This window comes from Acanthochromis polyacanthus, chromosome 1, assembly GCF_021347895.1.
Source record: "Acanthochromis polyacanthus isolate Apoly-LR-REF ecotype Palm Island chromosome 1, KAUST_Apoly_ChrSc, whole genome shotgun sequence".
NCBI lineage: Eukaryota > Metazoa > Chordata > Actinopteri > Pomacentridae > Acanthochromis > Acanthochromis polyacanthus.
In genome coordinates this window covers 62,611,653-62,626,814 of record NC_067113.1, presented here as the reverse complement: position 1 = coordinate 62,626,814, position 15,162 = coordinate 62,611,653, and the positions used below count along the sequence as shown (strand labels likewise).

Genomic DNA, 15,162 nt, shown 5'->3' with positions numbered 1-15,162 from the left:
TTTCCACATGTTGCTGTTATTTTCTCATAAAACCTGCTGCCTCCACAACAACAATTAACATGAAAACTAACAGCACAAAATGAAGCACATACTGAGAGCAGATGAAGCAGATAATTTAACATGTAGCTCTGAAACTGGAAAAATGTGGTAAAAGGTTCTTAGACAAGCTAAAAATATAAATGATAGACAAGTGATGACAATTTGGTGTAAAAAGAAATGTAAAGCTACTGCTCAGATCTCTCTAAAGATAGTGTGAAAAATTATTCAAGTTTTTGTTCCCCCTTTAACATCTGTCATTTAATCAAAGCCAACAGCTTAATACGTATATATCCATATCTGTCACATGTCTGCATGTGATGAATATCGTACCAAACCATCAATTTTTAGATTTGCTTTAGTTGCCTCCAACTTCTGAGGGAAATATCTGCCTGTTCACCAGCTAAAAGTTCCACTTTGTTCTTGAGATATTTGCCATTATTAACTTTGTCTGTCACTAGATGCTGAGCCGATGTACTTTAAATTTGTCTCGCAAATCTGTAACTCCTATCTCTATTGGAAAGCACTTTAGCTCAGCGTCTGTTGATGCGATAAATAAGTCACTTTGCTACTGCTAGCTTAAATGAAATCAGATAAAGACACAACTTCACTTTTTGTGCGTCTCAGTATGGTTAAGGGAACAGATTTTTTTAAAACGATGGGAAAGATAATTCTGTTAGTGCAAACAATGCCCTAATTACTGAATTAATTTTGTTTTGGGACAACATGTCATTTCTGTTTAATTGAGCATGAAATCAAGAGGAAAAAACAAAAATCAACTAGTTACACTTTAAGTTGTGTAGCTTGGCCATCTCAATCATTATTTTTAAAATATTATGATACTACCAATGAAACACATAACAGAAATGCAACACACCCGCTTAAAGTTGAGGATCTTGGAGACAGACTCTGAGATGAACAGGATTTTCGCCCGGTCACAACTTACAACTAACAGGAACCCATCGGCAGTCTGATAGGAGGACAGACAGACAGATTAGCAGACAGACAGATAAATGTACAATCAAACCCGAGTAGTCTGGTGTTGAATATGAACAGCTACCCTGAGCAGAAGGTGTCTGAGGTCATCATGAGGCAGGATGGAAGGCTTGCAGGTGGTGTCTGTAAAGGCGCTGCTTGTCCCAGCTGAAAAAAAAAACAAAAAACAGACGGAGTGCTTAGACCAACCAAACTCTGTGTTCTTGACACTTTAAAGTGCTGGGTGGGCTGAGAGTTACCTTTGAGGGCTTTCAGATGTTGTACAGCCTTCCGCAGCACAGTGAGTTTGTCAAGTTTCCGAGCCATGGGCTGACATGCAGGGATCATGGCAGACAGCTCGTCGATGAGGTTGTTCATTTTGTCCCTCCGCCGCTTTTCAATCTGGCGGTGAGGCTCCCTGTGTGGCGAAAGTTTACAGTCTGTAGCACAAACTGCCATACCCTCCACTTCCACCTCCACCTCCAACTACCTGACAACCGCCCTCTTCCTCTCCTTTCCCTCTTCCCTCCTGTGGGCCTGATGTGGTGTGAGTGTGCCGAATGTCTACAGGTGCAGATCATCGACTAATTACCTGAAGGTGCACACCTGTAATGGGGAGTGGTCAGCCCATCTACTCCTCACTCTGCTCCATAAAAGCCCGGCTCAGACTGCTACAGGACACCTGACCGTTGAATAACCTCAGTTAGTCAACCAGCCACTCTTCATGTTCTTGTTCTAACTAGCCAAGTCGCTCCTCTTCTAGCAGGTATTTGTAGCTTATGGTATTTTCTGTGGGCTGCACAGTGGTTGGTGGTTAGCACTTTTTCCGTGCAGCTAAAAGATTGCTGGTTTGCATCCCAGCCAAAAACATGCTGTGATAGACTGGTGACCTGTCCAGGATGTCCCCTCCCTTCACCCTAATTTTTTTTTCTTTTAGCCATCGTGTCATCCTGCGGGTCAAAATTGACCCGTTTTAAAGTTTGAAAATGTGGAGAAACAAAATATATTTTCACAGTGACACTTCTAATGTCCACATTTTCAACATTTTTGGGAAATTTTTGAACATTTTTTGGTGGAAAAAAAAGTTAAAAATGTTTCTTTAAGAACATTCACATAAAAATCATTTTTGCTTGATTTTTATGTGAATGTTCTTAAAGAAAATATTAGAAGTTTTACTGATTTAAATGAAATCACTTTAGATATTTATTGGATTTTTTAAAGATTTTTACTCATTTTTTTGAAAGTATAAACTTTTAAGGGAAATTTTTAAGGAAATATTGAAATTTTCTTCTGGAAGGTTTTGCAAATTTTCAGAAATTTTGGGAATTTTTGCTTAATTTTTGTTTGTTTTTATCAGACAAAGAAACAATATTTTTTTGGTGCCTGTAAATGAAGACAAAGGGAGGGTTAAAGCTGCTTTTTTTGGGGCCATTTTTGGTTTTATTTGACAGATTAGTGAAAAGGCAGACAGGAAAGTAGTTAGAAAGACCTGCAGCAAAGGACCACAAGCTGGAATTGAATCTGGGCTGCTGCATTGGGGACTATAGTCCCTGTTCATGGGTCCCCCACTTAATCTACTCAGGCATCTGGTGCCCACCTTCACCCTCAGTCAGCTGGGATAAACTCCAGCCCCCCATGACCCTAATGAGGCTTAAGCAGTGTATCAGTAATGGATGGATGGTACATTCTGTAGTATTTCTGTTCTCATGGCCTGTATAGTATTGTCCTTGTTGGTGCCCTGGGCTCGTTTGTTCAGCCTGTCCCACTTTACAGGCTTGGTAGTACCAAGTCCTGGTTAGGCGCTTTCCTGTATCAGTCTTGCTCGTGTGAGTTAGTCTTTCTGATCATATAGTGGATTGTGCCTGTAGCTTTCTGTGTATTTTCAGTTATTAATAATTTGCCCTCTGGCCGATAGTGTCCCTCTTGGGCGTTTAATCGCTGCTCTTACGAATTATCATTTCTGGTTTCCATTATCAGCTCTGTGTATATACACTACTGTTAAAAGTTTGGGGTCACTCAGACAATTTCATGTTTTCCATGAAAACTCTCACTTTTATTCATGTGCTAACATAACTGCACAAGGGTTTTCTAATCATCAATGAGCATTTCAACACCATTAGCTAACACAATGGAAATGTTCCTCTGTACCCCTATGGAGATATTCCATTAAAAATCAGCTGTTTCCAGCTAGAATAGTCATTTACCACATTATCAATGTCTAGACTGGATTTATCATTCGTTTAATGTCATCCTCAATGAAAAAAATTGATTTTCCTTTCAAAAATAAGGAAATTTTAAGGGAGTCCAAACTTTTGAACGGTAGTGTAAATGTGTATATTTCTTGTAAATAAATACACCACCATTTAAAGTACTGGTGTTGTCTTTGCCTCTGGCCCGCTCTGTAACACAATACCTGAAAAGAAGGATTCATCCCATTTCTACCTGCTGTGTCTCTTTTGGGGGAAATGATTACCTGTCCATAATGCAGCTATTTTCAGTCTGCTGAAGTCATTATAGTTTTAAATACACACGTGGACAAAATTGTTGGTACCCCTCAGTTAAAGAAGGAAAAACCCACAATTCTCACTGAAATCACTTAAAACTCACAAAAGTAACAATAAATAAAAATGTATTGAAAATTAAATAATCAAAATCAGCCATCACTTTTGAATTGTTGATTAACATAATTATTTAAAAAACAAACTAATGAAATAGGGCTGGACAAAAATGATGGTACCCATAACTTAATATTTTGTTGCACAACCTTTTGAGGCAATCACTGCAATTAAACGATTTCTGTATTTGTCAGTGAGCGTTCTGCAGCTGTCAACAGGTATTTTGGCCCACTCCTCATGAGCAAACAGCTCCAGTTGTCTCAGGTTTGATGGGTGTCTTCTCCAAATGGCATGTTTCAGCTCCTTCCACATATGTTCAATGGGATTCAGATCTGGGCTCATAGAAGGCCACTTTAGAATAGTCCAACGCTTTTCTCTCAGCCATTCTTGGGTGTTTTTGGCTGTGTGTTTTGGATCGTTGTCCTGTTGGAAGACCCATGACCTGTGACTGAGACCAAGCTTTCTGACACTAGGCAGCACATTTCTCTCCAGAATGCCTTGATAGTCTTCAGATTTCATCGTACCTTGCACACTTTCAAGACACCCTGTGCCAGATGCAGCAAAGCAGCCCCAAAACATTACTGAGCCTCCTCCATGTTTCACCGTAGGGACAGTGTTCTTTTCTTCGTATGCTTGGTTTTTGAGTCTATGAACATAGAGTTGATGTGCCTTACCAAAAAGCTCCAGTTTGGTCTCATCTGTCCAAAGGACATTCTCCCAGAAGCTTTGTGGCTTGTCAACATGCATTTTTGCAAATTCCAGTCTGGCTTTTTTATGAGTTTTTTTCAGCAGTGGTGTCCTCCTTGGTCGTCTCCCATGAAGTCCACTTTGGCTCAAACAACGACGAATGGTGCGATCTGACACTGATGTACCTTGGCCTTGGAGTTCACCTTTAATTTCTTTGGAGGTTGCTCTGGGCTCTTTGGATACAATTCCAACGATCCGTCTCTTCAATTTGTCATCAATTTTCCTCTTGCGGCCACGTCCAGGGAGGTTGGCTACTGTCCCGTGGGTCTTGAACTTCTGAATAATATGAGCCACTGTTGTCACAGGAACTTCAAGCTGTTTAGAGATGGTCTTATAGCCTTTACCTTTAAGATGTTTGTCTATAATTTTTTTTTCGGATGTCCTGGGACAATTCTCTCCTTCGCTTTCTGTTGTCCATGTTCAGTGTGGTACACACCTTTTCACCAAACAGCAGGGTGACTACTTGTCTCCCTTTAAATAGGCAGACTGACTGATTATGAGTTTGGAAACACCTGTGATGTCAATTAAATGACACACCTGAGTTAATCATGTCACTCTGGTCAAATAGTTTTCAATCTTTTATAGAGGTACCATCATTTTTGTCCAGGCCTGTTTCATTAGTTTGTTTTTTTAAATAATTATGTTAATCAACAATTCAAAAGTAATGGCTGTTTTTGATTATTTAATTTTCAATACATTTTTATTTATTGTTACTTTTGTGAGTTTCAAGTGATTTCAGTGAGAATTGTGGGTTTTTCCTTCTTTAACTGAGGGGTACCAACAATTTTGTCCACGTGTGTAGCTGCTGACATCACAAACTAAATGAGACCCAAAAAAGCCACAATAGGCTTTTCAAGACACAGATGGTGCAGTAATTTTTTCATAAAATGGAATCACCTGAAGCATTTCATTTTGACTTGCTGATCCTCCTCCTCGGATCTGCAAATAAAAAGATGAAACATCAGAGTGTTCTCTCTGTCAAAGTGTTCTCTCTATGGTAATAAAGCCGAGAAGTCAATGTACCTGCTGAGGTCGTCATCCATTTGGAAGTCCAGGCTTTGCCTGTAAGACCGAAAGGAGACGGTGTGTAATTTAATATTTCATAAGGAGAAGATATGCATTGTTCAGTCAGATTTACTTCAGAGACAAACATAAGAGTAAACTGACACTAACTTTGTTTTTATTCACAAACAACACAGTACTCCTCTTACTGTACAGGGGTGTCTGACCTCTCCTCCACATCTCCCTTTCGTTTCCTCGGCAGCTCGGTAGCTGACAGCGAGGGACCGGCTTGACTTCGCCCTTTGTCCTCTGCAGCAGGATCTGGTACATCTGGAACATGAAAACAGCCATCACATACTGCAAATGAATACATCAGCCTTATGCTCTCCAACAATGCTGCCTTTCCAGGTGCTTTGTGACTGCTGTGAATGAATAACTGAATGGCTGAATAAGGCTTGCTCTGCTAACAGGATGTTCTTGAATTCAGGAAGAGCGAAGCTGATAACGCTGGTTCTTGTTTAGTCCAAGGGCAAAAGCATCAGCTGTATTCAAGTACTAGAATTACTGCCTGAATGCATCACTCTGCCAACCAGTTAAAATTCAGCTTAAATCAACATCTGTCCAGGCCTGTCTCTAGTGAAGACTTTGAAGTGTGTGAGTTCACTGAGAGAAGCTAAATTCCTTGTATGTGTTCACATGCTTGGCCAGTGAGGTGGATTCTGATGGAAGTTGTAGTCGTGAAAGTGGACAAAGCTTAAAATTTGGATGTTGCTGCAGAGACGCTCCAAATTCAGAAACATGGATGCTCCAGAAACATTTTCAAACCAGCAGCTCAGAAGATATTTACAATCAGCACAGTTTCAACATGGCATTAAATGTGAAATGTGGTCACATCTTCTGTTCCTGAGTTCTGGGGCCTCATTTATAAAACATTGCGTAGGATCCATACTAAAGTTTGCGTACGCCGAAAATACGAAATGGACGTATGCCCTTCGCCCCTGATTTATAAAACTGTGCGTAAGCACAGCTGCATGCAATTTCTTGATAAATCACACACCAGTTGGAAGATTGCACAGGTGGATCCACCTCACATTCCGCCCAAAACATACCCACATTTTTACCTTGAATGGTCAATGCAAAGTAACTCATGAATGTATCTGTATATAAATAAGCTGCTGATCCACAGCATTTCACGCAGCGCCGGCCGGCAGTCTTTTCACTGCTGTGAGTCAGGATGAATGAATCATGTGTTGACCCAGGCCACCCTGCCACTAAATTTGTTATGATCATGTCCGATGTACAAATAATTTATACACTGATTGAATGTGCATTTTTTCGGTTCACATAGACAAATTCATTTTCACTCGGGGGTTGTGGTGTGAAGCATGTGTGCCTGTACAGGGCTGATTAATGGTTGGACGTTCATCCCATTCGGCCGCATATGGATAAATAAACAAAATTCGTTACTTTTTTTTTGCCTTTTTACTGTGATAGTTGCAGTGAAGAGTGGCAGGAAATGGGGAGAAGAGTAGGGGGAAGACATGCATAAAAGTGTCGCGCGCAGGAATCGAACCCGTACCACTGCGTCGGAGACCAACCCTGCAAATGGGTCTTCTGCTTTCCCCGATGAGCCATACGGCCGCCGGGTGACCAGTCAACAAAATTATTTAATAAAGATCACCGCACAGGCCCTTCGGTCAAACGACCGAATGAAATAACGTTCAATCCGCCCCTGTTAATATATGAACATAGTTCTGCAAATACAGAATGAAGCACTATATGAACATCTACAACAATGAGGGTTTATGATTATCCGGCTCTACAAGTCTAATATGTGATAACAATAAAGGTTTGAGATCAATCTGCTTTCAATTCACCACTTCACCCTCTGGCCCTGCCGTTCCCTCTGTCTCCAAAATGTGCTTAAGCAAGCATCAAAGTTGGCGCACCGGTGCGCACATTTTCACGCCAAGTTTGTTTTAGAAATCACAACGAACACAGCGTACGCCACTTTCTACGCAAAGTTTGTGATTTACGCCCTGTTTTGTGCGTAAGGAAGCATCAAGAATCAAGGTTGGCGCACCGGTGCGCATATTCTCACGCCAAGTTTGTTTTTATAAATCACAACTTGCCCTGTTTTGTGCGTATACGCAAGCTTTATAAATGAGGCCCCTGGTGCTGAATAATGCCAAACTAAAGTTGACGTTTTGGATGTGAAATGTCATCATTTCATCCTGTTGTGAGACATTTTCTCATAATAAGCATATGATTTCTTTAGTCATGGTTCAGAATGTGTTTTCTGAGTTCATGGTGAACTTTAACGTTTGATCTTTAAAAGCTGTTCAGTTCACTGTTGAGTCTAACCAAATGTATGTGTCAAAGTTGAAGGAAAGTGAAATACTGCATTCAAGAGACAAAGCAGTGGCAAAAAATTTGTATTTTATTTAAATTGGCCGACTTTGGATATTAAAAGGTCTTCAATTAGATTTTTCAAATTTAAGGCCATAAAACATCTCTAAAAATTTCCTTTTTAAATCTGCAATGTGGAACTTTTGTCTCCCCCTTCTGGTAGTGGGAGTAATTACAAATGACATCACTGTTGATTCCTTTTTATACTAATTCTCTGGAGATTGAGTTTCTTTTCTATCAGGCACATCAGTAACTGTTCTTGGACACTTTCTAGGTTTCTCTTTCACAGGTTCTACCATACTCTGACTTGTTGATACAGTTTGGCACCTCTGGCAAACCAATCACTGCTGGTTCACACAAAATGTTGCACTTCCACTGCACCCAAATGGAAATATGAGCACAGAAATAAGAAGCAGACCTGCAGTATACCATGAAATACAGAGATATGTACCTGGCACTGATCAGCTAATTGGCAGTGTGTGAAATCATTTGGCAAGAGCAGACATATTTGTAATTACCAGTGCCATATATCTTTTATTTGTTATTTTTAAGCACAAAACCATGATGGCAAACCTGTGGCACATCAAATGTGAGGAGCAGATCAGGTGACTTTTTAATCTGGTCACCAGTTAGGCAAGCATTTCCAGTTTTATGAACTGATTAGATGAAGGTTGATAGGTCCAGAACAGCTAAAACTATCTTTAAAAAAGACTTTTTAATACCTGAATATAAATTTAACTTGCATACAATGTAAATAGATAAATTAATGTGCTTATTTTTATTAAGTGTATATTATTCTAAAAAAGAAATGTAAAATCATTTACTATGTATAATCATGGTAATTATTGGCTTCATTTCAGAACTAAATATTGAAATGTTCTTATTAATACAACCATTTTTGCTTTTGTAGACTAACTTTCCTTGTTTAAGACACTCTGAAACCAGCCAACAGAACTGTTTCTGATGTTTTTGCTCTTTAACAATCATATAAAAGCCCATACTGCCTGATTGTGCATTTTTGTGGTTCCTAATAGGTCATATGAAACCATTTTTAAAAACATAATTAATTTTGTTAACCTACTACCTAAAGAGAATCACCATTTAAAACCATTTTTGTTCAACAGTCAGCATGAGTCATCAATCAGTGTGTTTGCAGTAGTGGGCGGTAATTATTTTGAAAGGCTGATATCTCAGTCAGGAATGCTGTTCTGTGGAAAAGGCCATACGCAGCTTTAAAAACTGACCCAAAAACTTCTCTCGGAGCAGAACAGCCAAACATTTTTTCCCTCTTTCGTCTTCTACATCCTATTTAGTCTCCTGCCAAACCAACAAGCGCTCGTCCCTCACACACTTCACATGGCTCTTGGCTCTTTCCTGGCCAGTCATCTGTTTCCAGGCAAGCTCTCCGTGCAGTGACTCAGGTTTGCCAGTTAGCGGCGCCAAACCTCCAGCTCTGCTTTCGGGTTGTTAGTCTGAACAGGCACGTGAGGAAATGGGGTTTGGGCTATCGTCTTACCTAAGCTTATATAATGCTGTAACACTGACCTACTTCCTTGTCAGGACTCCCCTACTTTAAATTGTGGCATCGATTTGGGGGAAAAGTGTTGATAAAAGTGAAGAAAGCCTTTCACTGTGACTGTCAGCCAGCACTAACCCACATCCTTCTGTTTTTCTCACTTAAAGAACCAAAGCGAGTGGTGTAAAGAGAAGCTTTAATGATGAAACCAGATTTTTCTCACCTAATTTTTGTAATATAAGCTGCACTGCTGAATAAAAGAACTGTGTGTTTTACGCTTTTAAGTTATTTTCAGTGTTTATTCTCAACTGTTGCATAGTGATGTATGAATAAAACTATCCAAGTGAGGAATGTCTGAGAAGTCATAGTGACCTTTTTCTTCTTCACAAAAGGATAAATCCCAAAAGCAGCCTGCTTTTATGAAAAAGAACGCTGTGTTCAATTAAAACAACAGTGCTATGAATTGAACGATATTGACATCATTTACTTTAATCCCTCCAGAGGACTTTAGTGGGTCATCACTGACGCAAAAAGTGGAATGTGGGAGTGAGCGCTCGCCGGCTCTCCCGTCCACCCACACCAGCTCCCCGCCGCTGATGCAGCACAACAAGCCCTTCCACTGTTTTTCCTGTTTCCTTGTAAGTCAGGAAACCATCCCCGGGCACCTGAGGGAGATCTGCCCGCTGACTGACCGAAATGCGACTTCCAGGAAGCCCTGACACCATCTGTGTGTAGACGCTCAACATTCGGAGTCACGCCCGAGCCAAAAGCACCAGTCGTGACAAGAGCCCAGACAAAAGGCCAAGCCTGCAGGGCAGCAGATGACATACCGTATTACTGAAACGCAGGAACAGACCACCACTCGTGATGGAAACACACGGGAATGCAGCAGACTCAGTACGACAAAGACTATGCACGATATGACCTACATGCACTTCTGCAGTTAAAGTGCAAATTTAACGCCACTTGAATAACCTAAAGGTATTTGATGGTGAAAAGAAGAGTTTACATGGCCTCATTTAGACTGTAAAAAAAAAACAGGAGAACTCCCTACAACACCAGTGCTCACAATGCAAAACGCAGTTTATTAGATTACAAACCATAGACTGCTTAGAGAAGCCAAACACTCACACAAAAAGCAATAAATAACCAATACATGGAGCAACAACTGTCTAAGCCACAAATGTTTTTTACTTCTCAAACTAGCTGCTGAAAGTAGGCTGATAGCTGATACTACGATACAAAACATATTTATGCAGGAATACTGCAACTCTGCACTCAAGCTCAGATGCCACCGTTCTTTTATGTCCTGACTCCAACTCCAACTCAGAGCCAAGTCATGAGAGAAAAATACACAATAAGAGGTCGTAAAAGGTGAGGACGCTCCGCAGATTCTCCACACAGATAAATTACAGTGACAGACTGTTTTTAGCAACCAGAGCAAACATGGAGACAAACTGGGTTTAAGGTTCAAAGACTCGTGTGCAGACATACATTTTGCAACAAAATATTATCAGTGTGATTAAGCAACTAAACAGCAGCGTATTTCACAATATTCTAGATTCTTTGATTTTATTTTTTTGCACTATTGGGGTTTTAAGTGGTTTAGAGTTCATTTCAACGATATACTACTAAATATACAGTCGTGAACAAAAGTTTACACACACTTGTAAGGACCATGTGTCTCGTGAAAGTCTAGAGTTACCAGTGACTCCTATGAATCCTAATTTTCCATTATGTGTGTCGTCGTCATAAAAACTAAATCATGACTTTTTATTACAGGTGACAAAATCTGCTGGGTCTAAAATATACATACAGTAATGCTAATATGCGATGAAATGCCACCTGGCTATTTCCACCTTAACCCTCCTGTTGTCTTCATTTACAGGCACCAAAAAATATTGTTTCCTTGTCTGAAAAAAATCCGCAAAATCAGCAAACAAATTCCCCAATTTTTTGAAAATTTGCAAAACCTTCACAAAGAAAATTCCACTAATTCCTTAAAAGTTTCGCTATAAAGTTTAATTTTCAAAAAAAATCTCCCAAATGTGGCAAGAAAATTCTTGTAAATATTTTCAAAAATTGAGTCAAAATCTTCCAACAGAATCCTAAAAATATCTAAAGTGACAACATATATATATTAGTAAAATTTCTAAGATTTTCTTTAAGAACATTCTTATAAAAATCAACCAAAATCCAGTGAAATTCACCGGATTTTGGTTGATTTTTTGTGAATCTTCTGAAGAAACATTTTTAACATTTCTTTTTTCCAGCAAAAAAAATGTTCAAAGATTTCTCAAAAATGTTGAAAATGTGGACATCAGAAGTTTCACTGTGAAAATATATTTTTTTACCACATTTTCAAACTTTAAAACGGGTCAATTTTGACCTGCAGGACAACACAAGGGTTAACTAGCCACTTTTGGTAGCCACACAAGCAAGGTAACTGTTAAAATTTTGTTGACTTTAAATTGGGACAGTACCTCATTTTAAATGTGGACAGATTTTTACTATTTTGCTGACACTAAATAAGCCCAGCCAGGCTAAAATTTTAATTCTAGCCTGATTTAACCACTTCTTTATTATTTTGATGGATGTTTGGAGTCACTGTTTTGTTGAAGCCCCCATGTGTTTTGTAGTGTTTGTGGCTGAGTGTAATGACTGGATCAAATGGGCCCTGGTTTTATTGGCTCAGAAGAGTCAGCAGCTGGAGTCAATTACAATCACTGAAGAGAAGTTAAAAAACAATGCCACAAAGAACATTTGATTAGCACGATTTTATACAGCACCAAAACTGATAATTCAAGGAATGTATGTAGATTTTTCACCCAGCAGATTTTGTCATATTCATAAGATTTATAATAAATTCATGAAAGATAAATACATGATTGTTTTTGTGGCAAAGATGCACACTTCAACGATTCCATCAAATAAAATTAAGAGTCACTGGAAACTTAAAACTGCCATGATATACATGTTCTTTAAATTAATGCAAACTTAAGTTCACAACTGTACATACATCCAGTGTCCATCTACAAATTATAAATGTAAACATCCATCCATCCATTCTCTATACACCACTTTATCCTCACTAGGGTTGCGGGGGGTGCTGGAGCCTCTCCCAGCTGACTCGGGCGAAGGCAGGGGACACCCTGGACAGGTCACCAGTCTGTCACAGGGCTAAATGCAAACATATGATTCTAAAATAATTACATCCAATTTTGGAAATATAAAACCAAAATATAAACTAGATTTTGGTGCACTGTTTAGGGCAGCTGATTCTGTTTCAGTTTACAAAATATAATATTACAACCAAATCCTCTTTTTAAAAAAAAAAAAAAAAAAAAGCACAGATTTTCTGCATTCCTGCTACACATTCTAGTACCATTTTTAAACAAAAGTAATCAATTGTGAGTTTATATGTTTATTTTTTTGTACTCTCTTGCGACATAAAAAACAACAAGCAGAAAAAAGTGAAAGTGAGGCCTGGAAACAGTTCTGAATCAAAATTTAAATGGTTTCAACACGTTTCACTATAAACTATGGAAATCAAAAATGAAAACATAAAAAGAACTATCTGAGTGAAACATTCAGTTTATTATGTTTTAGCTATAATCTAATTACTGACACTTTCTAACTAGTCTGCTAACATTTCTAACTACTTGCATAGATTTTACAAACAGAGAAAAGTGATTATGTTAAGAAAAAAGGGGAGATGTGTAACATGTCAATTAATGAATGACAGACTTACATGATGAGGCTACAACTTTAATAAAATGCTGCATTTTGAACATGTGTTGCATTATATGGAAAAGTATAACTAATGTCAGTGAGTCTGTAATATTCATGCCCTTTTAAAATGAGTTCTCCCTAAATTCAAACTGAACAGATTTTTAGCAGATTTCTCCAAAACATACTTAAATTCTTGCAAACTACGATATTTTTTGCATTTGTAACAGCCAGTCTACACACTATACATTTCAAAACCAAAAACAAAGTCAGAACTTGCAGTAAATATGAAAAAATAACATCAGAGTTTTTAAAATTTTCCTCAGAACAAATGACAGTTTATCGAAAATAATTGTACCATTGAGCATACGGTAGGATCATTAAAGGTGTGAATCACAGAGTAATTCCCAACACAATACTAATGAGTTTTGTTGATATAATAATTATGATAATTACACCAACTTAATATTTCATGTAGTTTAAAAAGAAATGTCTGCATTGATTGGATTAAAGCAAAATTCAAGTTGTGGTAATCAATTAATTTGACTTCATAACTTTTTTTTAGTCCAATCAGCAATTCAAGTTCCTTTATGTTGTCAGATATTCAGTAAGTGTTGATAGTACAGGAAAGATTAAACCTCCTAATTCAATATAGCTTCATCATGGAATATAATTTCACTGGATGAACTCAGGGAGGCTGATTCTAACTGCTGCCTTATTTTTTATTATTATTATTTTTGAGGATAAACATTTTTTTTGAGTGTAGTTTTACCCAATGGGACAAACAGCTGCATTTTACACAAACACAGGAACACACACGTGCACACATTATATGTAGAGAAGAATTAGGCAGATAATTGATCATTAAACACCGAACACTCTCATTCCAAACCCAAGAACTGAGTCCAGAAAGAGTCTCCATGTCAGCTGGTGCTGGGATTAACTAACTCCTCTCACATACACGATAACCAGCCTCTCTACATTCCAAACACTAATCAGAGAAAACCAAATTAAAATTCAATATTAGGAAACTTATTTGGAACACTGGAAAGAGGAAACCAAAAGCCGAAGTAGATTAGAGTGTTGTCTGGCACTAAACAGAGATTGTGACTTGGCAGAACATCTGAGTACTGCAAGAGACAGAACACTGACACAACCTCATCCAGTACAGGCTGAGTGAGAGCAGTAGAAACAGGACAACACAAATAGTGATGGCATTTTTAAAACCATAAATCATGATCTTAGCAACAGAATGTGGTCACTGTTCAACAGGTGAGACTGAGACAGAAATATGGCCTCTGCTAGAATGTAAAGCAGTCAGGGGAATGAAGGAAAATGAAAGAAGCATCACCTTGCCACAGCCGAAGCGACAAAGAATGATATTCAGTGCCTACACCAGTTTTAATGATATATTACTGTTCGATTTGCCGTTACTGTTAAAATATTTGGACACAAACTTCCGTACCATAAAAGCTCCTCTGAACTGAAAATGTATTCACATATCTGACAGCTTCCTTTTGCTGACATTTAACACAGATGGCTGTTTCAAAGCCACAGTTACTAGATCCATCAACATCACAAAGATCACCACCCTCTGCAGTTTTAGCAAATCCACCCATCCATTAGTGCTCTATGTTCAGACCCCTGATGTGTACCTGCGGCTCTGTAGTCACTACACCTTCAGTTTTCACTCTTCCCAAATGCAATCTCTGACTTTTGTTTTGTACTCTGTGTACTTTTTGTCAGCTAAATCTGTGATGACAGCTCACCCAAATATACTTTTTCTGTTCACATTGTGACAGATTTCTGGAAATGTGATTGAGAGCTTCAACAAACAACTACTTTAAACATTGATTAACCTATCAGTTCTATTTTAAGTTAATCACGTGGCCCATGAAACGGCAGAGGTAAAGGTCCATCACAGTTTCCTCGTGCCCAAGGTGACATTTTTGAAACACAGTTTTTTGTTTGACCTACAGTCTAGCTGTTAACCCTTTAGCATTCACTGCCTGTATTTACTGTGAAAATCTCAAAGGTTGGAAGCGTTTGGTTCACTGTGAACTTATGGTGACAACAGTGTGCAGCATGTGGTCAGACAACAAGAATGTGCCACAATAGACGGAACAAAAGGCA

General features: G+C 38.6%; 1 protein-coding gene across 2 annotated transcripts in view; it reads right to left on the bottom strand.

The window, feature by feature from the left end:
* LOC110965282 (aryl hydrocarbon receptor nuclear translocator-like protein 2) overlaps nucleotides 1-15,162 on the bottom strand; it is a 45,068-nt gene that overhangs the window by 23,375 nt on the left and 6,531 nt on the right. The window contains exons 2-7 of one of the 2 annotated variants that reach the window (XM_051950804.1): nucleotides 5,585-5,705; nucleotides 5,397-5,435; nucleotides 5,271-5,312; nucleotides 1,272-1,429; nucleotides 1,097-1,179; nucleotides 914-1,006 (exon numbers count right to left, since the gene is read on the bottom strand). In XM_051950804.1, the coding sequence (XP_051806764.1) occupies nucleotides 914-1,006; nucleotides 1,097-1,179; nucleotides 1,272-1,429; nucleotides 5,271-5,312; nucleotides 5,397-5,435; nucleotides 5,585-5,705 (536 nt within the window). The remainder of the gene's footprint in view (nucleotides 1-913; nucleotides 1,007-1,096; nucleotides 1,180-1,271; nucleotides 1,430-5,270; nucleotides 5,313-5,396; nucleotides 5,436-5,584; nucleotides 5,706-15,162) is intronic. The other variant, XM_051950805.1, reaches the window with a different exon arrangement.